Source organism: Rattus rattus, chromosome 11 (genome assembly GCF_011064425.1).
Source record: "Rattus rattus isolate New Zealand chromosome 11, Rrattus_CSIRO_v1, whole genome shotgun sequence".
NCBI lineage: Eukaryota > Metazoa > Chordata > Mammalia > Rodentia > Muridae > Rattus > Rattus rattus.
The window spans coordinates 73167876-73195852 of record NC_046164.1 but is presented as its reverse complement, the minus strand read 5'-3'; the positions used below and the strand labels follow the sequence as shown (position 1 = coordinate 73195852).

At 50.2% G+C, this 27977-nt stretch overlaps 1 protein-coding gene across 1 annotated transcript; it reads right to left on the bottom strand.

The window, feature by feature from the left end:
- Positions 1 to 8: 8 nt before the first annotated feature.
- Tbc1d10a (TBC1 domain family member 10A) lies at positions 9 to 27977 on the bottom strand. Its single transcript, XM_032916439.1, has 9 exons — positions 27691 to 27977; positions 9170 to 9269; positions 4980 to 5087; positions 3128 to 3234; positions 2475 to 2589; positions 2327 to 2392; positions 1621 to 1810; positions 1378 to 1532; positions 9 to 829 (listed from the first exon to the last, which is right to left on the bottom strand). The coding sequence occupies exons 1-9, from the start codon at positions 27897 to 27899 to the stop codon at positions 362 to 364; spliced, it is 1518 nt and encodes a 505-aa protein (XP_032772330.1). The 5' UTR covers positions 27900 to 27977; the 3' UTR covers positions 9 to 361.

Below are 27977 nucleotides of genomic sequence, written 5' to 3'. Positions count from 1 at the left end.
ACGTCAGCTCTATATACAAGCCTGTTTATTTCCGTACAAAACCATATTTTCTATTTTACAAAGAGTACCCCACCGCTTCCCCGCATGTCAGCACCCAATCCTTGGGGAACATCCCCCAGAAGGATGGGGCTGAGACCCAACCCCTTCGGCCATAGCTTCTGCCTATGCTGGCTGGACCAGCTCAACTCAAGAGAAAATAAATAAGGAGGCTCAGGTAGAACCTGTACTGGACCAGCCAGATTCTATCCCAGCCCAATGGCCAAGCAGTTGGTTCCTCAGGTGCAGAGGACCTGGAGTGTTGTCAGTCTTTGAACCGTGTAAGACAAGAGAAGACCCCGCCCAGAGGCTTGAGCTCCTGGGGTTACAAGTAGGTGTCCTCACTCTCCTGGGAGGTCAGGCTCTCTTGGGAATGGTGGTAGGCTAAGTTCTGAGAAGTAGAGTCCTGGGGAGCCGGGTCCTGGGAGACTGGATCCTTTGGGGGCGCATCCTGAGGAGGACATGCATCTCCTGAAGCAGTCACCACTGTGGCTTGATTGAGGCCTGGGGACTTGTCCGGTTGCCCACTGGTCTTTGTCCGCTTCTGCTCCTTCTGGGCCTGCTTGTGTGGCTTAGTCTTGGAGCTGGGGAGGGCTGCATCTGGGGGCAGGCGGATGGATGGTGAAGGTTGCAGGGCAGGTCGGGGACCGGGCTCTGCATCCAGGATGGCCTTGGCACCATGCATCCTGGGTGGAGAGCGACACTCCAGCTCACCGCGGGTCTCTTGCCAGCGCCGCAGCTGGATGAGGTGCTCCCGCTCAATCTGGCGCTCCGTCACAGGCAACTCTATCACCTTAGGGGCAATGAGGAACATGTGAGCACCAGAAGAATGAGACCTTTCCCTTCTGCTGTCCTGCCCACCAGCATCCCTTAGCTGTCTGCTAATGGCTGACTCCACGGAGGATATAATTGTGCTCTGAGTGCCAGACATGGAGCCAGGGCCTCAGAAGGGACAGCTGGAAGTGGGCACAGATGACCTCGAATGTTTGCCCCTGCAATGTGCACTAGCATGAGCCTGGGTGTGGGGTGTGGTCCCCACAGAAGCTGGCCATATATGTATCTCTTAGTTTGTAGCCTCTGAAAACAAGTATCCAAAAAGAAAATAAGGGGCTGTAGATCGCAGCTCTTCTCTGTTCCCCAAGTGGAGTGGACCAGCTAAGGAAGACACTGCAAAGTGCCTCTTGGGCCCAACCCTCCTCACCTAGCAAAAGGATGAGGTCCAACCACCCAGCCCTGGCCTGACCAACCCGCCCTTGGGGCGGGGCCATGCAAGGCTTCCTCCAGAGTCAACTGCCAGCTCCCCTTCCCTCCCATAGTCAAGTGGGAGATGCTGGTCCACACCTCCTGAACCAGGAAGGCTTCCTGCATGATCTTGGGGCTGAGGCTCCGCAGCTGCTCGATGGTTTCATACTGGCCCTGGCAGGCTCGGAGCTTCTCTGGGGAGCCTAGGGCATGCTTCAGCAGTACCAGCCCCACGCGGAAGATGATCTTGACTCCTGTATGGGGGCAGGTGATGAGTCCAGGGAGGCTTTGGGGCTTCTCTTGCGCCCCCCTCACCCCCCACAATCCAGCATAGTCTGGTACCTTCACAGAAGAACATGTCCCAAACTCGCAGCACAGAGCTCCAGGGGAGCGTGCGGGCAAAAGCACACATGAACCACTCCGTCATGTACAGCAGGGGGTCAATCTTCTGGCGGCTAAGGTGCTTGTGAGCCACAGGGGACACCTTCTGTAGCAGTGAGAAGAGGATCTCGCCATCCAGCTGGATTGCCTCCTGAAGAGACATCAAGGCCACAGCGCCATGACCACAGCCCCTATGAGTTCCTAGTACTGGGTGAACATTCAGTAATTCATCAGGTAGCTAGAACCCTAGAGCACTGGAAGACAGATGAACAGACCAGACAGACGGTCCCTCAGGAAGAGTGACACCAGTCCATGGACACAGAATGGGGGAGGGGACAAGGGGGCTGAGTGTCCCAAACACTGCAGGAATAGAACTCCTGCCTGTCAAGGCTGAGGAAAGCTCCAGGCATGGGGCGAAGGCTGAGGAAGAGGCGTCCTGGTGAAGCAGCATGGAGCGTCAGACAAGCTCTTAAGCCTATGCCAAAGTCAAGGAGGGAGGGAGCAGGAGCCCTGAGGCAGATGGAGGTGAGTGTGTAACTGGTATGTGAGTGCCCTCTATCAGGACTTGGGACTTTAGCCTGGAGTGGCTATGAGTGAAGTGAGAGGGCCTTGGGAGCATCCACAGAGGGCATCCAGCCTGGAGCACCCCAGGCTACGTAGTACTCACCAGTTTCTCACTGTAGTAGCCAGGCAGGTACTTCTCACAGACTTGGACCAGACACCAGAAGGCTTGCTGTGGATGAGAGAGGCATGAGCCCTTGAGCCTGGGATGGGGTCCCAATGCCCACCCGCCTGCCCACCCAGGTCTCAGGTACCTCAGCAGGCATGTGCATGAGCAGCACCGCAGCAATGGGCGCCTGGGCCTGGCAGTAGCCCTCCTCAGGGCGGTACAGCGTGTAGGCCTTCAGTACACGGAACAGGTCCTGCTGGCTATGAAGAGGACAGCAGGATAGGAAGGCAGGAGTTGACTACTGTCCATCACCTCCCCTGTACTCCTATGAATGCTTACAGACCTGCCTTAGAACCTGCCCATCCCGGAAAAGGTTGTACTTGTGGTCATCAATGGGTCAGTCTCTGACCTGTGACACAATGACAGGATTCAAACAGAAAGCAAGGGTTGGACCAGGGCTGGATGCCAGATAGATACAGACTGAGAAGGGCTAGAGAGGGCCACCCTGCTGGGTTCTTCTGTCCTTGCCCACACATCACTCTGCTCCCGTCTCTCACCAACCTCACTTACCCTTTCCCCTACACATCAAGAAGGCCTGGCCAGGAAAGTTCTAACAGTCTAGAGAAGAAATCATGCAAGCAGCTACAAGAGTCAAAAGTGGGCCAGCAGACCACCAGACCACAGAAAGTAAAGGGTAACTGGAGTTTTGCACACAGGCAGCTAAGCTCACTATACCTTTCCTGACAGCTTCGAGCCAGCTTCGAGCCAGCTTCCAGCCCACATACTTAGGCTGCTTACCCGTGGCCTCCCCGGGACACGAACATCTCATGGAAAGGGAACTGCCGGTGCAGGTCACGCTCAATCACATCCAACCACTTGGGGTCCCCAGGAGACATGTCCAGCTCCTGGGAACAAGAGCATAATGTCAGGAAGCAGTGAGGAGCACCCTTGGTAGGCGATGACTGTCTCAGGGATCAGGGTAGGCAGCAACAGCACCCAACCGCATCATGAGCCAGGCCACCCCAAAGACAGGTAGGGAATCGCACAGAGTCAAGAATGGCAGAACGTGGGAAGCCTGAGAGGAATCCTAACTCCTGGAAGAGTCTTAGGAGCTGTGGCCGAATCACAGTGGTCAGGACTCAGTTTACCTAGGGATGTCTTGTCCTTCAGACAGAAGGCTTCTTCTCAACAAGAGCTACAGGTGTTGCCACTGCTTGGAGCCAGATGGAGAACTGGGTATGCAACACATATGGGACTTGCTGGCCCCTTCCCTACCCCAAAACAGACCCTGTCATCACACCCTGTTCTGTCAGAGACAAGAGAACTGAAGGGGTAAATCAAAGTCTTGTCCCCAGGGCCTCCTGACTAGAAAACCAGTGGAGCTGGGCCCTGAGAGCAGATGAGAATCGGAGCCACCAAACCCAGCTGCTCTGCTGCCTGCATCCTGTGTTGCAGGTGTCACCTTTCAGGAAGGGAGTGTGACATCTGTCAGGCATTAAGTGCTTGTCTAGGTACCAGGGTTCATCAGCAACCTACCAGCTATCTCGGGGCGGCCAGTTCCTCTCTGCACACTATTGTACACACACAAAGCTCTGGGCGTCTGTCACGGCAATGGTGACACCATCCTTTAATCCCAGACCTTAGAAAACAGAACCTCTAAGTTCAAGGCAGTCTGTGCTACAGAGTGAGTTCCAGGACAGCCAGGTCTACACAGAGAAACCCAGTCCCAGAGAAAGAACCCCAGCCCCCAAAAAACCAATCACTCCTCCAACCCAGACAAAACGAAGTTCTGTGCTTCCTTGCACTGAGGAACAGAGGACAGGTCTGACCAGAGAGAAGCTATTCACTGAAGTATGAAGGATATCAACAAAGGTCTGGTGGCTGGCAGCTGTCTCACTGCTTGTCATTAGTCCCAACAGCCTGGGCAGAGCCCTGATGCCTGGCCCAAGTGTGGCGGGTAAGCTGGGGCAACCCCAGGGAAGCCAACTGCTTCCATGCTACTCTCCAGGGGAACAGGCTTCGCAGATCAGCTTAGTGAACTGAAGAATATTGTAAACCATGCCGGCCATCAGGAGGTAGACAGGGATCAAGATACAGAAGACATGGTCTTTGAGCATTGATTGACTGGCTTCTGACCCCCAAGTAGACCCCTGAAGACCACCTAGTGGATCATGTCTAGTTCGCTTAGAGACAGGAGGCAGAGTACAAGATGGAGGCCTAGAAATGTGAAGGCTTTTGTGGTCCTAACACGCAGTCCCCTAAAGGCTACAGCACACGTTGGGTAGGGCTAGGGTGGAGAGGTGGTCAAGAGCGACTTCCTGATGACCAAGAGCTGTGTGGAAACGTACTGTGCTCAGCCATGGAAGCAAATTGACTCACTGTTGAGAGAAAGGGCTGGGTAAAGGTGGCAGGACTGCAATGAAGTTTATGCTATGGAGAAAGCCTACTAAGGGTAGAGCTTAGGTGAACAGCAGCTTCCAGCCGACATGGTCCACGGACTGGGACAATATGGTTCTCGAGCACTCAGGCCTGTGAGTAGAGATCCTGTCAACTGTCCATCTTACTGAGGACCAGGAGAGTACATGGAGGATCCCCTGCCAGGGGAAGATGCTCAATCCAGAGATACAACAGGAAAGAAAGGAAAACTCACATCAAATTTTCCAGGATTCTGCTGAAGTTTCACCTTGCCTCCTGACAGGTACTGCCAAGCTCGTCCCCGCAGAGAAGGTGGGATGCCCTTCTGGCATCGAAGACGAATCTGAAAGTCAAAGAAGCAGCTGTGCCCATGCGCCTACCCTGGTAGCTCCTGTGCGAAGGCCTGGTGGGCCTTCAGGGAGCCTCTGCACAAGAGCAGACAGGGACGAACTGAGGGCTTTCTGCCCTGCAAGGCGGAGCCCATGGAGGGGATGGGGACTGCAATTAGACATGCTGCCACCAGGTGATGGCAGAGTCACATTCTCTAATGGCAATGCAGGCATTCCTGAGGTAGGCCACAGAATTCTGGACCCCATAACTATAGTCAACCCTTAGTATCCACGGGAGATGGGTTCCAGGATCCTTGCAGACACCAAACTTTCCTCAAACCCCTCAGACATACAGGTATGACGGTGTGTGCTGTCAGATCTTAAAGAAACCAGGATAGACAGCTAACTGTGATGCTATTAACCATCAAAGCAATCGCAGGGCTCCAGGCTCAGTTAGTACCTGTGGCTCCCCTCAGCTCTTCTCACCGCACTCCCTGCCTTATACTTCTCCAGTCCAAGAGCTTTGCTGTGTTTCCCTTCTCCCAGCTTCTCTTCCCTATATGACCTGCCATTCCACCACAAGTTCGGTTACTCCTCTGCTCTTGCTCCCTGGTCCCCACTCTTGCCCCTCTCTCTTCTCTTTCCCTCTCACCCCTACCTCCTCCACTGCCCAGTCCAGTCTGCTGGCCATGTTCAGACATCTTCTTTCTCTCCCCACTCTGGACTGTTCCAGACAGGCATCCCTGGCTGTACTCTCCCTCATATCTACAAGACAATCCTTCTCCTCAGCCATACCTCGGCGTGGACACACAATATTATTTACATGCCTTGAATCTGAACACTCGGAAGGCATATCGAGGTTAGGCTGGAACAGGCTGGCCTTGAACTCTGAGATCAGAGTAAAGGCATGTGCTGTCATGGGCAGCCTACTACCATGTCTTTTAAGAAGACACAAAACTGTTTAAGGGAACAGAAGGTATTAAAGGGGCAGAGAGAGGGGAGGAGAGGGGTACAGGTGGGCATATGCTCAATGTATAATCCACACTTCTATGACAATCTGAAAACAAATAAAAAATAAAGAACAGAACATTTCCCTCTGAATAGGGAGAACTCCTCACACAATCAGAAGCCCTGCCCTCCCACACTGTGCCAGGGAGGCTGGGGATGCAGCTCTGGGTACTTCCTACCTCACCAGTCTCTCAGAGCCTCACAGAGGGGAGGAGTGGGCTCTTCCTGGGACTGATCCTAAGGGAAGTGAGTGCAAAGGCAGAGGGCCTGAGCCCATGGGATAATGGCAGAGAGGGTAGAGCTGAGTGACAGAGACCCTCTCTCACCCCTGCACGGAGCAGCCTGGCCTGAGATCAAAGAAACAAGTACTTGTGGCATGAGAACAGCTGATGTGGTTTTGAATCCCACACTGACCTTGGGTCAGCCACTTCTCGCCTGCGTTAGATCTGAATGACAGTACATATTCCTCTTAAATGCGCCGTAATGAAGCTTGAAGAGGCTCATCAGAGAGACAGCCCTGCTTACTGCGGGGCTTTTCCTCCACATCATCCCAGAAAGATACTTGTCACAGAAAGGACAAGGGCTTCAGCTGCTGCCTAATTTCTCCTCAACTGGAAAGCCCCTCAAATAGTCCCACCTGAAGAAGGGCACAGAGGACCTTCCTGATGACCAACAAGGCAAGAGAGAACTTTCCAGAGCTTGGAGCAGGTTAAGGACTAGAAAGGAGACAGGCAGCAGGCTGGAGAATACAGTTAGTAAGGAAGAGCAGCTGGCTACTCCTGAGAGCCAAGCTGGGCTTCTGACTGCTTGAAAACTGGGAGAGAAGCAGCAGGAGAGAAGAGCAGCAGACACTGAGGACAGCTTCCTGTTGCTGTGAGACAAGAGTCATCTTAAGGAAGCCGCTTTGGGCAGGCTTTGGCAGTGGGACATAGGACAGCCCAGAGCCTCAGGTCCTACAAGATCACCGTGCCTTCTCCCAGCCCCTCACACATGCGACTGCAGGACAGTCATGGAGCACATTCAGACCACTGTGGTGCCCTCACGAACGACAGAGCCAGGGCAGGGGTTGGAGAGTCAAGAGGACAGCCAGCCTTTCTCAGACACCCAGTCATTTGCAGAGGTGCTGGTCGGCCAGTCATCAGCCTGCCTTAGGGAGGACGGGCAAAATGAGTTAGGTAACACATGAGGAAGTGCTACCAGAATACTCCAAAAATTACCTGTCTCTACAGCAAACCTAAAGGAGGTCACTGATGACAGCTAGGTGAAACCATACCCTTGCCTGCTGAACTCTGGGAAGGCAGATCCCCGACTCCCTGCAGGCCCTCATGTCTGTCCTGAGCACAGTTGGGAGGTGGAAGAAGACAGCCTCCTACCAGGACTATGGATGAGTCCAGGAGAAATGCTGGGCCTGAACCCACTTCCCAAAACAGTTATTATCCTTCCTGTGTCATGACTTCCTGCACTGGAAGAAACCACGCTTCCAAAGTCAGGCAGGAGTTAGCAGGGGAGAGCCAATGTGGCTCCAGCCGAGGCAGCAGTCTTGGTCCGGGTCTCTGAACACAATGAATTAAAGCGTGTCTTTGAAGGCCTCTGCTGGGCAAAGGCAGCCCTTGGCCTCTACCCACAGTGCAGGGGAAGCCAAAGGGCAAAGGAAGGGCTGCTGAATGCATGGTGGCAGGCACTGCCCACAGCTACAAAAGAGAGACACAGAGCTAGCTACATACGGCTCAGGGTAAGAACTGGAGGAAAGATAAGGCAGGACCCAAAGTTAGCCAGGGAACAACGGGAGAATAAGTGTTCTAAAAATACTGATTTTGTCAGTTATGGTGGTGCATGCCTATACTCCTCGCACTAGGGAGGCAGACAAAGTACAATAAGTTGGAGACCAGCGTGATCTACAGAGCAACACACACACACACACACACACACACACACACACACACACACACACACACACGAGCACACAGGCAAGCAGGCACTCTGTGGGTGAAGAGAGAGGGGAGAGAAGAGAGGAGAGAAAGAAAGGGAGGGGGAGATTCTCTCCCTACCCATGCTAAGCACATAGTCTACCACTGAACTCACCCAGAATTCTACTCAGAACAGCAAGAAAGCGCTCAAGCCTGGGTGAGCTTCCCCCCCTTGGCAGTCTGTGAAGCACTTCCTGTTACCACCTTGTAAGGATCCTCATAAAAGGCTTATTACTCCCACTAGACTAATGACTCTGTGTCTGAAAAGAGGAAGACATCTTCTCCTAAGTTACACAGCTCTCACACAAAGACAGGGTGGGAGGCAGCCCACATTCACTCCAGACTTTCAGTCCTGGACAAGGAGAACTAGTCCGGGCTAATGGGCTAACTCTGTAGACTGGAATATGCAGAGACTGTGGCCATGAGTGGCCAGTCAGTGAGTAAGTGTCACAAAGGGCTCCCAAAGACACTGACACACAACTTCAGAATGGCGAGTGAGTGTGGGGTTCTTATAGGCTAAGCAAGCCAGTACCTAAGGACATTCTAACTAGACAGGGAATGGGTATTCTCATCTTTATTAAACTACTGTAATTGTAGGATTGCTTTTCTTTCTTTCCACTCTGCCTAGGAGACAAGAAGAAAATCACCAAGCTGTCTAGGTGGTGAAAAAGGCCCTTCCTATGGTGGTCAATGGTGTAGACACTAAAGTTTCCTGCCTGTCTTCAAATCTTAGGCCACTGGTAAAGCAAGAGTGTCCCTAGAATTAACTCTATTGGGGTGTTAGCCAGATTATTACAGTCAAGATATGAACTGTGTCTCACAAGTTAGCTGCACTAACATTAGGAAACTCTTTGTCCCTTCTTCAGGCAGGGGTAAAATCACCTATGAGGGCTGCTGGTTTAACTCTAGAGTTCTGTGTGACTCTTCTCGGAAGTCATGTGCCGGGTACAAACCTTGACCCGTCCTAGAGTCAGCTTCTGCAGCTCACTTGACCAATGGAGGACCCCTCCGGCAGACTGACAGTTGGAGAAGCCCCTAGTTTGCTGCAGTGAAGTTCATCCCCTTCCTTCTCCTCCCAGACTGTTGACTCCCAGCCCTAGGCCCAAGGCCAGCCCCGGTACCTTTTTGTGCTTCTTGGCCATCCATTTGTCCCAGTTGTTGAGCATGTCCAGCCACTTGGACTCCCTCTGCCTCAGCACCTCCAGGGGAACTTCCTCCAGCCTGAGGATCAGAGGGCAGGGCATCAGATGTGTCAAGAGAAGGAAAGACCCTGGCTTTGGCCCCAGCCACCAACCTGGCCAGCCCTGCAGCCCAATGCCTATGTCTCTATACCTCCTTCAAGGCTGCAGACTGACTCATCGTGCCCTACTGCAGATGAGCGGAGTGCTTGCTGCCCCCGCCACAAAGGTCACAGGCCAGAGAGAAAAGGGGGCAAGGGCCTATTCTCCCGACGTGTCAAGAGGCCAGGGATACCTTGCCTCTCTGGGGCAAAGGCTGAGTGTGTGCCTCTGCACTGAAGTCAAGCATTCCTGTCTTGGGCTTGCCTTAGTAAATAAGCCTCTTCAGGGGGCCAGCAGCTATGAGTAAAGTTGGATGCAAAAACTAGTCAAACAAATACAGAAATAACCTGCTTGCCTCTTCGCCTGAGCCAAGCTGGTTACTCAGCCTTTCCCCAATTACACCCTTGCTCTTCCCCATCACTCAACCTCTACTCATGCCAATCCCAGAGCTGCCTCCACAAGCTAAAGTCATACAGACACTCCAAAGTCCCTTCAAGTGCCACCGTCTACGTCGACACACCTACTGACTGAGCAGCTCTGTCACTTCTGAACAGGCTAAGAAGACTCTTGTTCCCAGGCCCCTTGTGGAGCTGACATTTGAGGGTACCGAGGCTGAGCTGAGGCAGATCAGCACCAAAGAAGGCGGAGGAGGGCTGGGGAGGAATCCCTGTCTTATGTAGAGCGCATAATCACCTCACTCCTCTGTGAGGCTTCCAAAGGGAGATGGCCCTGAGGATCCCCACGTTCACCAAACTCTCAAAGACAGAGAAGAAGAGACGGACATGCAGGCATTCTACATACACTTTCTTATCCCGCCTACAGAGAGAGGGCAAAGTGGACAACCATACAACACGAAGTGTACACATGCAACCCTCTCTCACACAGGTTCCTTTAGTGCATTTTAAAGCATTAGATTATCAAAACCTTGTATTTGTTTATTTCTTTGTTTTGCTTTTGTGAAGTTGTTTGTTTGTTTGTTTTGTTTCTTCAAGTCTGGTGAGATGTAGCTCAGTGGTAGAGTACTTGCCTAAATTGCCAGGCACTGTGTTAAATTCTCAGAACAACCAGAAAGAAGAAAGAAAAGTAGTATTTTATAAACCGGACATAATGTCAGCTCTCTGGAGGTACAGGCAGGAGGAGTTTAAGGCAAGCCTGGGAAAGATGACATCCTGTAAACAAAATAAAAAAAAATCAACAAAATAAAATAGGTTGGAAAGATAGCTCAGTGGTTAGGAGCACCAGTTGCTCTTTCAGAGGACCAGGGTTCGATTCCCAGCACCTATATGGCAGCTCCTAACTGTGTGTAGTTCCAGTTCCAGAGGATCAGACACCCTCATGCAGACATGCATACACATAACATAAAAATAAATAAATCATTAACAAAAATTCAAAGTACTTGACAGTATTAAGAAAGGATTGATGTGAGGGGGCAGGGAGCGAAATGTAAAGTGAATAAGTAAAAATATAGAATTAAATTTAAAAAAAGAGAAAGAGGGGTTGGGGATTTGGCTCAGCGGTAGAGCGCTTGCCTGGCGACCGCAAGGCCCTGGGTTGGTCCCCAGCTCGGAAAAAAAAAAAAAAAAAAAAAAAAAAAAAAAAAAAAAAAAAGAGAAAGAATTGAGTACACATGACAGACTCAGAGAAACAGGCTCAGAGAGGTTAAACACTCGGGGAGAGAATCCCACTCAGAGTCAAACAGAAACTCAGTAAGGAACCTGGGACTCAATTCCAAGCCAGATCCTACATAGCCTAAAGATGACATTCGGCCCAATAGGCCTTCCTGAAAGGGACACGGGGTGGGAGGCACTTGAGGCAGTTCCAGGGAGCTCTCAGGAACAGGACCTGGTAGAGCTGGGCCTGGCCCAGGGCTGGAGTTTCTGATTCTCTGTGCCGGAAGGAAACACGTTGCTGTGACTTTTACTGGTTACAAGAACAGAGGGAGGGGCCCTGGCAGAGCTGAGGCCTCCAGGACACAAAGAGGCAAATCCTCTCGTTCAGTGCACTTTATCTGAGGAACTGAGCCTGAACTCAGCCTTGGACTAGAACGGCTAAGAAGGAACTTGCCCAGGATAATAAGCTGGGCCCCTCAGCACAAGGACACAAGTCACTGTGCTCCAAGCTGCTATCTGTCACCATCGAGAGGCAGAACCAAGGCACAAAGACACTTTCTTTCTTTCTTTCTCTCTTTGATATAAAAACGCAGCGCTCAAACCTCGAGGTCACATAATTTACAAAAGGATATGTGAGTTCAAGCAATCCCCAAATACCCAAGACGCAGAGACCAAAGGATCCTACACCCCAGTAATGACAACATATATACCAAAAAACAGCATTCACTTACCCAACAAGTCAGGGATGAGCCTTCTAGTTAACTAAACAGGGGTAGGGTGCCCACATGAGTCAACAGGAAGTTTTAGCAGTTACGAAGATGATAACATCTGATTGAGCCCTCTGTGCAGATACAAAACCAAGGCTCCGTGAGGATGAGCCTTACAAGGGAAACTGCTAGTTGCCAAAGACTCCACACGTGATTAAACCTGGGCCTGTACGACACCTCAACCCTGGGGTCTGGTTTTGTTGGTACAGTATGATTGTAGGCCGTAGAGATCCCTATTCTTTCAAGTGCAATCAGAGAGAAACATGCTGAGAGTTCTTTCAACTGACGCCAGCTGATAGCTTTGGCAGTTTCAAAACCCCAGTGTCAAAACATCAAGGAGAATTCAAATAGGGAAGAAAACAAAAGGTCATGTTTCCTAGATCCTAAGACAGCACTGATTCTAGGCTGTATCAATGATTAGACAGGATCTCAGAAAGACAAACAACTGCTACTGCTCTCAATGTGTATATTAATTAGAAGATATGTTTTAAATTTAAAACCTTAAGCTGGGAAATTTTTGAGGAAATACCCTCATTTAAATGGCTTCTCTTCCAACAGAAGAACCTAGTCTGGATGTTGGCAGGGCAGAAATAGACACAGTCCCTAGCACTCAGGACATTCTCTAACTACAGGTGGGTATCTCTTCCCACACAGAATGTCCATTTTTTAAAACTCAGAAGGTTAAAGGACCCTTCAGTGGAGTCGGTCAAGATCCCTGAGAGTATCTGCTCTGGATGAAGGAATTCTCTCTACCACAAGGAAGTGTGATGCGGGCTGGAGAGATAGCTCGGCAGTTTAGAGCACTGGTTGCTCTTCTAGAAAACCTACGTTTGGTTCCCATTACCCACCTGACAGCTGCCAGATGTTTACAGTTTCAGTTCCAGAGGATCCAAAGCCCTCTTCTGCCATCCACAGGCACTGGTGCATAGACATACATGTAGGCAATACACCCATACACAGTAAATAAAAATAAAATCTAAAACCAAAACAAACTGGAGACAAACCAACACCAAAGCCACCAAGCCACCCTCTTTCCCTTCCTTCTCTGTGTTTTTTTTTTTTCTTTTATCCATGGACAGGCTACACTGTGAACTGACTCTGAAGGGATGCCAAGTGGGAGCCGTGGGATGAAGCTGGGCGGACAGGAGTACCTCAAACAGCAGGTCGGTGTGACGCCTTCCCCTGGCAGTACAGAATGTGTGAGCCAGCCGCTCCTACTGAGAGAGAAGCTGGGTGGATTCACTCACTTTCCAGAAATCTCTCTTTCCTGAGGTGGCCAGAGGCGGGTGGGGGAGGCTTCTCTTTATCCAAAGAGCCTACTAAGACTCTCTGGGGTCAGCCCTCATTGGAACAGCACTCGGATAGTGCTTTACCTCAGGGTTAGCCAGCACTGACCAGCTTCTACTGCTAAACCTTCTTTCCCATGCTTGGAGAAAACATTTCTGTCATCTTCTCCCTGTAATTTCAACCTGCCTTCTGGTGCTACACAAGGCTTAGGCCTTCCTATTCCACACACACACATGCTTATGTCCTGTCCCCCATCCACCCTTGTCCGGAATGTCCTTTCTTCTGCTCCCAGCCACAGCACTCTTTCAGGGTCTTATATACTATCAAACCCCAATAACAGTGGCGCCAACCACAGCAGTCAGCAGTTATACACCATTTACTCTCCCATGTGTATATCCCATGGACTTTTCCTTAGTAACCCCCAGGACAACATCACTGTCCCCACCAGGAGTAGAGTCCCAGACTTAGTAAGGTTAAGAACCTTGAAGAAGGGCGTACCTCTAAGAAGGAAGCTGAGACTACACCCAGGGCTGCCTAACTCCACAGCCATATTCTTGACCCTTATGCTACAGTCCTACCCCACGAGAAACTAAACCCACAGAACCCTCACAGCCTGCCCATCTGTGCGCCCAGATGCCATTCACTGCCCTCCAGCTTACAGACCTTCACCCTGGCCCAGAACACAGTTATTCATACACTGAACTGAGAGACCTAGAGTCAGATCCACATTTTAGACTTTGTGTACACACAGATAACTAACTGAAATGCTTTATGAAATGAGTTGTCCTTACATGTATAAATATGCACTCCAAGTTTTCAAGTCAATTTCATAATATTTCTTAAAATTAGGTAAGCTGGGCATAGTGGCATACATTCCAGCACCTCGGAGGCTGACCAGGAGGAATGACATGAATTTGAGGCTAGCCTGGACTACCCACTGAGACTTAAGCAAACAAAAAAGCTAATTATAGGACAGTGAGATGGCTCAGTGGGTGAAGGTACTTGCCTCCAAACTTGACAACCAGGGTTCAATCCCTGAGATCTACATGTCAGACTCCTCTAAATGTTCCTTTGACCTCTGTACACAAGTGTACACACAGACACATACACATACACACACACACAAGAGGGAGAAGACTAAATAAGTATAAAAAAGAAAATTTAAGTTAGGTATAATTCTTTGAAATGGATTGGTTCTAGTACTCAAGCATGAATGGATGAAGACGTTAATCTGAAATGAGTGTTCACTACACTGCGGGCTTGCTCACATTGCTTAGTCCTATCCCTCCTGACTGAATCAGGACTTGACTAACTCTAATCATGGCTTTCTCTAGGATTCCATTACTTTCTTGTGTATTATATTCAGACATAGAAGACACTTCGACCTGTAGTGATTGTCTTTGTCTTTCTAATGCCCAATGAAAAGAAACCCTCGTAGATTAACTATAATCTCCATTTGCTCAATAAAGAGAGTTGACTAGATCAGAGAGGTTCAGGCAAAGTCAAGCTAGAAAAGAAGCAGCTGAACCAGAGCTTCTCTTTGCCAAATAACTCAGGCATTGTCTCTTACTCCCTGCAGGAGTCTGTGGGGAACTACACCCTTTTCCAGATGCTGTTGCACGTCTTTACTGGGTCCTAGCCCATGCGGAGTCTAACTGCCACCCCGTGTTCTTACAGCTGTGGTGATAGTCTGCCTGTGTATAACGCTGCTCAGTAAGGCCAACAGGACGGACAGGCACTGCTGGCAGGTCCGCCCGCAGGTGGAGACGGTAGGCCTCGGCAAGTGCTGTTTGCCACTAACTGTGCCTCCTAAGGAGGGAACTCAGAGAAGACACAGGTGGTAACCGACTACACACCCGCCAGGCTCCTAGCCTACCAGACCGAGCTGTGCTTAGCCATTCTGTTGCCCAAGGAGGCAGGAACACTTCATGTACCCCACTGTCTATAAGCTCTCCCAAAATTCAGAAGCTAGAAGCTTCCAAAAGCTCAGAGGGACAAGCCCACGTCCCTGGAAGTTTCTTTTCCCTGTTGTTTTAGACTTCTGCTCTCAACACCTTGACTTGGCCAACTCAGTAAGGCTACTGCACATGCCTAGGACCCTTATGTCCTTTGTGGATGATATCTGTGGTCCCTCTCCTACAAGCTTCACTCTGTGAACCTGAAGCCGACACTCTTCCTAAAGTCACAGGTCACAGGACTGATGCTCTTCATCTCACTTGCCAGGGACTAAATGGGACATCGAAGAAAATAAAGAGTGAGGACACCCTGAGATCAACTGACCTAGGAATGTACTTTAGCTCCTCCATCTGTTAGCCGGAAACCATGAGCAAGTGCTTTCTGATAAGCAACCTGATTTCTGCTGGCCTTGTGTATGATTTAAAAAAGCTCTCATCACTGAGGTGCATCCCCAACTCTACGTCATCTTTAGTGGAACCACAATACACACCTGTATCACACAGGACCACAATGAGGAGTAAACACATACTGTGGATAGTCAGAAAACAGCATCGAGTTCACAACTTATACTTGCACAGACAGAATGTTTGCACTCATTTCCTCATCTGACCAGTCCCCAAATGCAGTTCCTGGAGGAAGGCAGGACAAGATCACCCTCCTTTTACCTGGGACGTCACAGAGGTCCAAGAGATGATGTCATTTACTCTATGACGCACAAGTACAATTCCTAGCTTCTATCACTTCTTTCACAGCTGTGTGAAACAGAGACAGCTTCTCCACTCTCTAAGCTTCCTGTCTCTCATCTGTAACTCAGTGGCTATGTCACCTGCCCAGGGAGCAACTGTAAAGATGACATGTTTCAACAACTGGCCATGTGCTAACTTGGCCAAGCCACTACAGGGCATACTTCCCTAGGGAAGTCGTTCTTATTACCACTACTCAGCACAGTTGAGTAATCCGCCCATATAAGATATCCTAGAAGGGGAGGTTGCCACTCAAGACCCTGACCTGTCTATTAGATATAGTGTCCCGGACAGAACACAAACGCTGTCTTTTTCCCCACTCTTCTCTACCCTTTCAGTTAAAAAAAGACAGAAGTATATGACAACAGCTTTTCACAACTGGGTCTACAGGATAAAGACGAGGTCACCTGAGGAGGTCCAACCAAAGTGTGGAAAATTAGGAATATGCAGAGAAAGTATGGTTAATCATGAGTCCAGAGACAGTGAAGAAAGGGGAGTTGGGAAGAGAAATGAGGATAAAGAGACTGGCCTGCTCTACACATTGGGTGACAACTTCTAGAGTTCATTACTGTAAAAGATGGTAATGCCTGAACCTTTACAGTTAGTTTCTTGGAAAGGAAACTAGAATATGGAGAAGGTAGGTTAAGGTATGCAAATGGCTGCTAGTCAGGCCGGGCAGACCACACAGTTAAGAATACTCTTTCCAGGGGTTGGGGATTTAGCTCAGTGGTAGAGCGCTTGCCTAGGAAGCGCAAGGCCCTGGGTTCGGCCCCAGCTCCAAAAAAAAGAACCAAAAAAAAAAAAAAAAAAAAAAAAAAAGAATACTCTTTCCAACCAGGTGGTGATGGCATGAGATTTTAATCCCAGCACTCAGGAGACAGAGGCAGGTAGATCTAGGTGAGTTCAAGGCCAGCCTGGTTCCAGAGCTAGTTCCAAGACAGCCAAGGCTATACACAGAGAAACCCTGTCTCTAAAACCAAAAAAAACACACAAGCAACAAGAAACCTCTCTTGACAGTTGGAGAGGTCTGGTGCCCAGAGGGTAAGTGACTTGCCCAAGGACACGCTGTGAGTGGTAGGGAAAAGGTGATGTCTGGAGTAGTTTAGTGCTGGCCTCTGTGCCTTGGAGCTGGCTGCCGGTGGCTCCTGGGTCAGAGAGTCCGGCTTGCTTCACTCTCCCTAACTCTCAGTGGAGGCAAGTTCTGGGCCTGCCTCTTTTTCCCATGAGGCATTTACTGGCTCTGTTCCTTCCGGCTCTGGGTCACTGCACAATGGTAAACAGGTTCTCTCCACCCTTCACTGGCCTTGGCATCCTGGGCCTCTGCCCAGCTCTCCACTTTGCTCAGCTCCACCCTGTTGTCTTGCAGACTCCAAAAAAAAAAAAAAAAAAAATCAAGGAATCCCTCTTCTGATCCATTGAACTGGGAACAGGCACAGATAGCAGAATCTCCCAGGGCAGCTCTCCTTGACAACTACAAGAAGTGTGGAGACTTTTTTAGCAGAACATATCATTTCCCTAAAACCTAACCGTAGCCAGACAGAGCGGTGCTTGGAATTTTCTGCCTGTGACTGGCTGGGTACCTGGCTCACAATCCCCCTTGCAGACGCCCAGAGTCCACCCTGATCTGTACGAGACTCTCCAAGCCATCCTTACCAAACTGTTACCCCTTACTGATAGATCTCACCTAACTGTCCTGACTCCCTGTGTCCACAAGGTCCCTCCTTTCTGGAACTTCTTCATGGCTCCCTTTTGTCCCCCTTCTCCAACAGAAAGTGTAGGCCTTGGCTCTCTATTTCTCCTGCCCCTTTCACTCCTGGTTTTACCTCTGGGGTCCCCTCCCTGAGCCACTCCCCTCAAGCTCCCTCCATTTCTAACTGGCTCCCATTCACCACTGAAGACCTCATGTAAAATGGCATCGGTCTCATCTCTACATAGCCTCTAACTGCTCCAGGGACAATATGATCAGCCCAGGGCATTCTGTCCACAGATCTCCTCCACAGCCCTGCTACAGAGATTAAGGAAATGCAGCCCCTGCCCTGAGGAAGCCAAAGTTTCAGCACGGCAGCTGGGTGGATTAACTCACGTGCACACCAAGTGCTAGTACAGAGCTTGTGAAAGGTTCGAGGAATCTGCAAGATGTCTCCAGGGCGAGGATGGAGATGATTGGGGAACTGACTTTTAAATTGGGGTTTGAAGGCTGACAGGAAGTGGCTAGGCTGAGAGAGGTGGGAAGAACATACCAGGCAAAGGGCCCAGTATGCACAAGTGCAAGTTAATAGGAAGGGCATGGCTTGTGCGGGGACTGTGAGCCTCCCCACCTGACCTCTGCTCTGCTGAGGCAGCCTTCCTCGAGGAGGTATGCCCCTCCAGAGTCCCATCAGGTCATTCTTTGCAGTGTGTCTCAGGCTAAGGACATTTCCTAGTACCTGGCTGGCACCTGATCAACACACAGTGACCCATTTGTGTCGTGACCTCATGCCTGAGTTCTCAGCAACAAGCGGGGAAGCCTGACCTCTGCCTTGCGCCCGACAGATGAAACACAGTAGGAGTGCTCCCTCTGTAGCCTAGCAGCAGCTCTAGGTCGAGTGAGGGCTGAGCTCAGATCTGCTGCAAGTGGCCTTTTACAACATTACAGCTTTCCTATTCAATTAACATAACTGAATGTCTGTGATGACGCTTCCCAGGCACTTGCTAAGCCCCAGCCACCACTCAGCATCCAACTGATATCATTTCATTTAACCCCGGAAACAAAGCCCAAGAGAGTCATTCTCCAATTACCAACGCCACTTGGCAGATGAGAAAGCTCAGACTTTCAGCAATCTGCATTTCATAATCACTGCCTAGAGTTTATGGCAAGCAAGCCCTGGCAGGTGCGGCTAGACCCTCTGCTCTTCTCTGACTATGCCACCCAACTTCAGCACTCAGTGTTGTCTTCTCGGTTGGGTGCACATGAGCTTTGATCCCAGGAGATTAGAGGGCTCAATGAACAACTCACGAGCAATGTGACACTTTGCAAGTCACTTTGGCTATCTGGGACTTGGCTTCTGATGATGTAAAGCAGGGGTGATACTGACAAGCACATCTCACAGAAATAAGTGAGAAGAGGGGAGGGACAGCCTGGGCTACATGTGAGCGCCTCTGTAAAATGGCATTATGACAGCAGAGGTGAGAGAATGGAAGGGTCACCTAGGAAGTACAGGGAAGCCAGGACGAAGGATCACAAGGCACAGAGAGGGAAAGTGCTGGTGGTAATTAGGAGGCAAATTGGGACTCTTCCTCAGGTGACTACTAATACAAGACCAGGCAGCCCTATGGCCACACACTGGCTCTGAAACATTCAGGAAACTTCTATTCACTTCTGCTTTTTCTTCACAGGCCACAGAAAAGAAAGAACCACCCCAGAGTCAGGGCTGTCAGGGGCCTTGCTGCAATGACTCAAGAAGGAAGACTGGGGGATTCCCACCCTGCTCTGTAGGTCAGGGAGCTCCTGACCTCAAGCTGAGTAGAACTAGCCTCCTGCCTTGGCCCCAAGACCATGGGGTGGGTGAGTGAGTGCATGAGAGAAGCTGACTCTTCATGCTATGCCGCCTTTACAACTGCACTAAAAGCTCAGACGATTGAGGGGGAGAGTGGGGGAGAGCTGAGTCTGGTTTATGTATGTGTGAACCTCAAGACCTCCTCACTACATAGACCAGGCTGGCTCCTGTGGTGCTGGTGATACGTGCCTTTAATCCCAGCACTTGGGAAGCAGAGGCAGATGGGTCTCCGAGTTCTGAGGCTACCCTGGTCTACAGAGTAAGTTTCAGGATAGTCAGTGCTACACAGAGAAACCCTGTCTTGAAAAACCAAAAATAAATTTTGAAAACTGTGTGAAAGTATGAAAGTCCATGGTGCACCAAGGACACAGAGCTCTTCCACTGTGGCAGGTAATGTACTGGACACTTTTTAAGTGTCCTCTTCCTAACACCTCCCTCTCCAATGCCACCAATGTCCTATTGAAGGACACAGAGTAGCCACATGCCTGCAAAGTGTCAGCAGGAGGACTGGAAGCTAAGTTTGCTGATGTCTTAAACTTGGGCTCTCCCAGACCCACATCCAGGTTGCCCTTCCTTGTAAGTCAAGACAGGAAGGAAAAAGAAAAAAAACAGCATCTTCCAGAGGGCAGAGTAGGAAGATTGCTCTGTGCACACAGTGCCCAGGGCTCAGATGCACTGAGGAGGAGCAAGAGCTCCCAGAACCTAGGTTCCCTCCCTGATCCCTTGCACTCAGCCATACCTGTCTCACATTAGGGGTGTGACATGAGACAAGAGCTGCACTCTTCCTTGTAACGACTCAGCTACCAAAACAACACAGAAGACCTGTTAGGAAGAGTGAACATTTGGGGCTGAGCTGAAGTCCTAAGACTGACAGCAAGAGGGATGAGAGGTCACAATGTGACCAGCTTTAGTGGGATAGAAAATTGGGACCCCAGATAGCAGGTCTAGTTTCATCCCTTGCTCAGTCAGTTTCCCTGTCTGTACACAAAGCCAAATAACTCTTAGCCCATCAATGTCCCTTTACTCCTGTAACTGCTACCAGAGACTAACATGATAAGGGCCAGCCCAGTGACACAGGCCCTTGACCCCAGTACTCAGGAGACAGAATCAGGCAGAACTCCCTGAGCTCAAAGCCATCCTGGTCTACATAGGGGTTCCAGGACAGCCTTGGATACATAATGAGACACTGTCTCAAAAATAAATAAATACACCCAGGAAGTACCACCAACAAGCTGTTTAAAAATGACCTGAACAAGGACGGCCCTGACACCAAGAGACATGCTAATAAGGAAGAAGGAACACACACAGGGACCCATCCCTAGACGAAGAACCACAAACAACTAAGGAGTGCTGAAGAGTGGAATAGTCTTTCCCAGGCAAGTGCTCACCTATTGGTTATCCAATACCAAATGGTGAGCCTGGAAAACATACATATAAGTAGCACTCTACTGACTGCAGGTTATTTCTATATTTAAGAATAAAACACACACACACACACACACACACACACACACACACACACACACACACCCAAAAATTTGAAAAAGGGTTGGGGTATGTGTGATGGTCTGAAGGGGGGAAAGAGAAAATAATGTAATTCTATTATAATCTCCAAAACTAAAAGCTTTTTAAAAATTAGATTAAAAGACAAATTTGATTTAAAGAGATAAAACACCCCTCAATCTGATCGTATTTCCACATATATGAAGACCACTGGTCATGTGCACAAAGGGGCATCTCATACAAGACAGACAAAATACGCTGGAAGCACTGGCTTCTGCAGTGTGCCGTAATAACCGTTGTATTGGGCTACCTACCAAAACATTCTTCCAAGGTCATTTCTCAGAACGTTTGGGATAGATGAGCTCTAGTTTCTCTGCAGGGAAACTGAGACTTAGAAAGACCAAGCAGCATTCTCAAGGTCACATAGCTACTTATTAGCTCAGGGAGGCCCAGGTCCTGGGTCTCTTGATCCTCGCACAGAAGCCTTTGTCTGTACTGTTGTTCTTAATCCAGTTATCTTGTTTGAGTCCCACAATCCTTTGTACACTGCTGCACCTGTAACTACTTGTCTAATGTATGACTTCCCTGTTAGACTGTAAGTCATTTGACTGGTTTCTATACAGAAGCTGACACAGGGCTACACATATAGTAAGAGCTGGGAACTAGCCCTGTGACTGAATGAGGGGACTTGCTTAGGTCATGAACCACAGGAGTCAACTGGGAAGCTGGTACCAGCACCCTCACACACTCCTGTGCTTAGGTAAGAGTACTTCTCCATATTGAAGCCTAAAGCCATGTTTCTAGTCAGAATCTCTAATCTCTAAAACTTGGTGCACCCCTGGAGCTTGCTTCTCATAGGTGCAGGACTCGCTCATCCCAGCCAAGAAAGCAGGTAGAGGAAAGCCATTAAATCAAACTGACCTTGGTTGTCATCTGTCCCCCCTTGATCAGTTCATGCTACTCTAAAAGCCCCAAACCCCCAGTTCAGCTGCTATACCACCCTAAGGTGGGACCCCTCTGTCCTCAGGCTCACTCCCAGCCTCTTGGAGAGGAACCTGGCTCTCCTTGCAGCTTTTCTCACCATCCAATTTGTTTACCAGGCAGCAACCACAAAGCTCTATGTTACTCACCATCCTGCCTCCCCGAGTCAGGTCAGCCAACTCTCCTGCTAAAAAGACACAAAGAGCCCCTTCATGTGCCCTGGCCATTCCAGCTAAGCTATGCACCTTAGGGATATGACACAGCTGAGTCAGCAGCAGCCCACTGCAAAGACTCTGGGATAGGCCCTGTAAGAGGCCTTTCTACCTCTCACTCGGGGCCAGCCACAATTCAAGCGCTAATGATTTGCCAGGCTCCGCCTCCCATTGGCTATAGATTCCTACCAAGTCCCACCAGAGTTCTTTTGGCCTATCTTAGATTCTCATGACAATCTCGAGATCTAACTCCTTTTTCTGCCATCTTCAACAACTAATCCCTCTAAAACACAGGTCGTCTCAGGCTGACATTCAAGGCTGTTTGTCTAGCTTCTTTTCCCAGCCTACTCTTTCTTTCTTTTTTTTTTTTTTTTTTCCCCGGAGCTGGGGACCGAACCCAGGGCCTTGCGCTTCCTAGGCAAGCGCTCTACCACTGAGCTAAATCCCCAACCCAGCTAAATCCCCAACCCATTCCCAGCCTACTCTTGCTTCCATCCTGCCTGTCACCTAAGCTCTTAGCACATTAGACTTCCCTAACAGCTGGCTTTTGGATGGGATGTTGCACATAAGTCCTTCTCTGTTGCTTCTGAGTGCTGGGATCAAATGGCCCTTCTTCACAGGCTCTGCGGGCAAAGCTGCTGCTTCCCCTTGTTGACTCTAAGGGCAGCTGCACACCTCAATACCAGCCTTTATCTCTCAACATTGCGAAGACTTGTTTGTGGTTCTGTCTTCCAACCAGTCTGAACTCCTTGAGAGCGGGCAACAAGACAGAGAAGTCTTGTTCCACTCGTGTCCCAATTGCAGCATCTGGCAGAGTAGGTACTCAAAAGGGGATCTGGGAAATCAGCTCACTGCATGAGTGTTAGGCTAAGCTAGCAAAACGAAGCCTTTGGCTGGCTCCCCAGGCTGCTGCATCGGCTGACTACCTCACCACCTAAGCAAAAGTAAAGAGCTAATCTATGCCGGCCTCTGAAGAGCCAGACAGGGAACAGAGTAGGGTAGGATAAGGGTAGGAAAAGTGGAGAAAGGAAAGACGAAAGAGAAGCCCAAGGTTTGACAGCTGCTCTAAACCCTGGGTAAAGGAGCTTCTAAGCAGGAATGCTGCTTTGCTGGTGGGGCAGCCAGGCCAATTTTCTTCCTTCTAGGATCCCCCACAGAACCTACCTAGGAAGAAAAACCTACCTGGCTGCTTCAGGATTTATCAGGTGATAAATCTGGGGTACACTTTTCTGAGGTCTTTAGGCGCTTAGGTTCAGAATGGAGACTGGCACCCCTTCAGGGAGAGTGAGGTTCTCTCTTGCCCACAGTGCAGGGTCTCACTGTAACCTGAGATGGGAAGTAGATCACTTCTCTAACTACTCCAGTCTCTATGAGGGGAAGACTATTCACTGAGCACCTACTCTGTCCCAGGCTTTTTGTACACATCAGTTCGCTTAAACGTCACAGCAAGCCCCAAAGGTCAGTATTAGTATAACCTTTCCATGGGCGAGACACAGAAGAGAGGCAACATGTTCAAGGTCAGACAGGCAGGCTCCAGAGGTTGTAGAGGCGAGGGACTGCCACCTGATGGGAACAGATTAGGTGATGGAGCCTTGGTCAGGTATTGCTGTCCCCCGTCCCCAGGTCATGTTTCAGGCCAGATGCTGGGAACACAAAACATCAAGCAGGTCCACTGCTTATCTCTTTCCCACAGCTTAGGGTTTCTAGCAAGTGGACACACAGGCACCTTCCCAGGACAGCAGCTGGTGAGCTGGCTCCTCCTTTACCAAGTCAGATCTTGTCTGAGAACAGGGCCATCGAATTGGCTTTTCCTTAGAGGCCAAGAGAAGAAAACAGGAGACAAATGGGAGGGCTCATGGTCTAGAGTCAAAGACGTGGGCCCTACACATTCAGCTATATTCTTCCAAACGGACTAGCCATGGAAGCTCATTGCCAGCTCCATGCTCTCCTGGGACCTGTCAGAGCCCAAGAGAAGTGGGTAGTCTGGGCTTACGAGGTGAAAAAGGCGGTGGCGGCACGGCAGCAAACAGGCAGGCTCTGGCTTGCCAGGAGGGCCCTGGCCCCACCTCAACAAAAACTGGCATAGACCAATCTGTAAGGATGCCAATTAAGCCAGTTCTATGACTTTCAAAGTCACTGGGCTGACATAATTGGTTAGAAGTAGAGGGAACTGGGGGGTTAAACATGCTGTTCCAGATGTTTCTCCCTGAGCTCAGCTCAAATCATTTGCTCCCCTAACAGGAAGCCAATGCCCACAGGATCCCAAAGAGCATAACTTCTGACTCATCTGGCCTACATACTGAGCAGACTGAGGCTGGGTGGGAAGGAAGCTCCAGCCCCAGGCTACTGCTGATCACATGGAAAAAGGAGAGGAAGATTATTAGGGTTACCTCTCCAGCTAGCAGGGCTTAGCTTAGGTCCTTTTCTGCTCCTGACCAACTGTGAGCTGCAGAACGCCCATCAGACAGGTTGATCTCCCCCTCCTACCTTTCCCTGCTCTGAACACCTGGTCTTCTTGGGGTTTCATTGCTCAGCTAAGTCATGGGCCAACCCAGAACTAATGCTGCCAGGGCTTCTGCCAGCGCCTGTGCCACCCACAGGGTCATTCATGGGCTAGCTGCTTTCTTGCCTTTGGCTAGTGCTCAAGAGCAGACAGGAAGACTTCAGTCCCACTTAAGGTCCCTACAGAGTGGGCTGAATGGCAGGACGACAAGGTGAAAGAGCACAGGCAGCTCTGCGCTCAACCCCAGCATTTCTCCTAACAGCCTGGAAAAGAAAGGCTAATACTTGTTTCGCACCGATCTGTATGACAGTGGCCATCTCTAAGTCTACTTTCAGTTCTCTGACTTGGGATAAGACTGGCTGGTCCAGCCCTAAGCTAATCAGACTAATGACAGCATGCTCTTACCTTTCTGGCCATTCTTGTCGGCCTCCTACACTGCTGAGGGAGTAGGACGTGCTGAGGAAGCGAGGGAAGGTGACAGCAGGCAGATTCCTGCTAGGTACCTTCACTTTACCTGCCTGCTGACCAATTTCCTGCTGGGGCACAGGGCCACAAGGATGGAGGGTGACGCTGGCCCTGACTTGGGATTCTGACATCCTGCATCCCATCTCTAGCTTTATGTTATGCGATCTCATGTATGTAATATGTTATGTGCTCTGAAGCAAGTTTTTGCTTCTCTGGCCTCTGTTTCATCTTCTCCATAAAGGCTACACTAGTCAACCTCTTAAGATCTGTTCCAGCTCAGCCCACAGTCTTATGATATACTTCAGGCCAATATGCAACAGGCATCAGAGTGAGGAAGTCTCTGTTTTGTTTTGTTTTTTTCCTATTCCCACAGACCTTGACAACCACCAAAGCTGACCTGTGCTGGGACAACCTTTGGTCCAGGGTGTCTGAAATGGACCTTTAGTCTGGAGACAGAGTCTCTGGATTCTGCAGGCTGTTTGTGCTAATGTTTCACTTCTCTGGGATAGCACATGCACTCCTAGCCCTCAACCACGAGACTAGGTTCAGGGCGGTCACCCTGAAACTTCCCACAACTTCCCCTCCTAGGGCCTTGGGCAGGGACTTACTTTTGGCTTTTTTAGAACCACAGTATAAACTAAACAAGGAAGATCCAAGCTCTCTGATACCAGAGATTTTGCTGACGGACAGGCTGAAGGAAATGAGGTAGGGAGACAGAAGTAGATTTGGGATCTCACTTCAGACTTGGCCTAACAGACACCAGAGATGTAGAGTGTATGTATCTGTGGGGCCATATCCTAAGTGTGCGGTTGGAAGGTGGAGAAGATGGATATCTGGCTGAGATCTGGGGATGAGAGCCAAAGGGAGGTGCTCCCATTGGGTGTCTCTTTCCACAAATACCAGAGATACGCCCTAATTTTTCTCTTCATTTCTCAGACCCTTAGAAGGAGAAAGAAAACTATTTCTTGGGCTATTACCTGTGCCAGAATGTTTGCATAGATCCGATTTTCCTCAGCAGCGATGGACATACACACTACTTTTCCCTTGACTAAACAGGCTAGGGACTCAAGATGTATCCAAGGTCACACAGCCAGCAAGTAGGATCCCTAAATCTGGCCCTTCCTCATTTTATCCTATCACCCTGTTCGATGAAATCTGGGTAAACATCCAATAACCATGGAAGAAGTCTCATACTTTAGAATTTACCGGCAAATTTGAGCTGTTACTTCCAAGACCCCACAAATAAAACCAAGAATTCCTTTACCACCCCCTCAAGACCTCACCCTTCCCAGGCCCCTGATCCCTGATGACTGTGCCCCACTTGAAACACAACCTAAACCCTCTCCAGGTTTCCACAAGCTCATGCAGGGTGAAGGGTGAGAATGACAGCTTCTAGTTCGGAACTGGACTAGGCTTAGTCTAATGTGAGCATATGGAAAGGTTGAAAAAGACAGATCCAGTGGGTGGGAGGAAACTCCATCTAGGCCAGAAGCCTGGATCTGAAATTTTCTCCTTCTAAGGAGGAGAAGGCCTGGTGAATAAGAGACTCTTGGGGAGGGAGGGTGATATTATGGAAGTGACATTTTATATGGGACAGCTTTATGGAGTGGGTTCTTAAGATAGTCAAGCACTTCTGTAGGGCACAAGAACAGCTGGGGACACCTTAGGCAGTCACAGTCAGTCAGAGGAGAGGAAGGTATATTCTGGAGTAGGGTTCCCCTGGTGACTGGGAGGCTCTGTCTCTATAAACTGGGAGGTACACTATGAAAGGGAGGCTTGTCAGTTCTGGGTATGACACTAGATTCCTATCACAGGACAAGTGGAATTTAAATGGGATCTAGAGAACATCTTCCTGAGGGGACCATCGGATTGCACGCACGCTTCTAGGGGTTCTGTCGTGCATGCTCAGCCTTGAGGGAAGGGACTACTTCTCTGTCTCAACTTTCTTTAATGTCGAGCAGGGTGCCTGGGTGCTCAAGGATGGGGTGCTCCGTGAGTGGGCCCCTGCTGTCTCCCTCCTACTCCAGTCTGAGATCTGGATTTGGGAAGGAAGCACATATACTGAGCAGCCTAGGAGTCTACTGGCTGGCTCTTGTAGTGATGAAACTGACAGTGAGTCCTAGGGTTGAGGCACTGTCACCCTATAACTACTAGGAAGAAGGAGTGTATCTGCCCACCTGTTGCCTGTGACAATGGACAAAGCCGCCTTTTGGCAGAGGGTGTGTCTGAGGAGAGACAGTCACTCTCTGACCTTTCTGTGATGAAAAGAAACTGTGGGTGACAAGATGGTACTCTCTGGGAGGGAGCTAGCCAGTGTCAATCCTTCTGAAATCTATGTGTCTGGATATAAGTGAGGGTTAGTGTGACCTGGAATGGGGTGGGGCCAGCCGGGAGTCCTGAAGTCTAAGATTTCCTGGGGTGGGGAAACCGAGGTGGTAAGACAAGGATTCTGTAGGGTAGGGGCATGAGGGAGAATAGCTGTAGGCAAAAAGTATGGGGCAGCCATCTGTGCACATGTCAGAGGGTGGCAAAGCCTTAAGGTCAGAGTGACCTGGTGAGTCTATGAGCTGGAAATGGGAAACCCCAAGTCGGGAAGGCACTGGGTCCTCCTTGGAGGGTACGGATCAGTCGGTCTGAGGGAGATCGGGAGGAAGGGGGTGGCCTTTCTGTCCGTAGGTAGGAAGTAGACGACTGCTTGCGGCGGGTCTGTAGGGATGGGATAGTGGAGACGACACGTTGGTGGGTCAGGCCCACGCCTGTGCTGGTCCCGTGCCCGGCCCAGACCCCAGAGCTACTCACGCGCCCTCAGCGCCCTGCGAACCCACGATGAAGCCAAACTTGTCGATGCGGCGCTCGGCGAAGCCGTTGGCCTCCGAGTCGGAGCCCAGGGAGCTCAGCTCATCGGCAGTGGCGGCGTCGGGGCCCTGGGCCAGGCTCTCTCGGGTCCCGGACAGGCTCCCGCCCGATGCGGGCGCGCGCGGCCCATTCTCTTTGCTGCTTTTCGCCATATCGGCCGCGCCCGGACCAGAGCGCCAGCGGCCACCTCAGCCGCCTAAGCCTCCCGGCCTCCGCCGACGCTGCCGACG

What these genes read in the sequence shown, in the direction of transcription:
- Tbc1d10a (XM_032916439.1), bottom strand. Translation starts at nt 27,899, where the DNA reads ATGGCGAAAAGCAGCAAAGAGAATGGGCCGCGCGCGCCCGCATCGGGC. An exon ending in GCTACTACAGTGAGAAACTG is followed by an intron (nt 1,811 to 2,326) that starts GTGAGTACTACG and finishes ATGTCTCTTCAG; the next exon opens with GAGGCAATCCAGCTGGATGG. An exon ending in AAGCCTTCCTGGTTCAGGAG is followed by an intron (nt 830 to 1,377) that starts GTGTGGACCAGC and finishes ATTGCCCCTAAG; the next exon opens with GTGATAGAGTTGCCTGTGAC.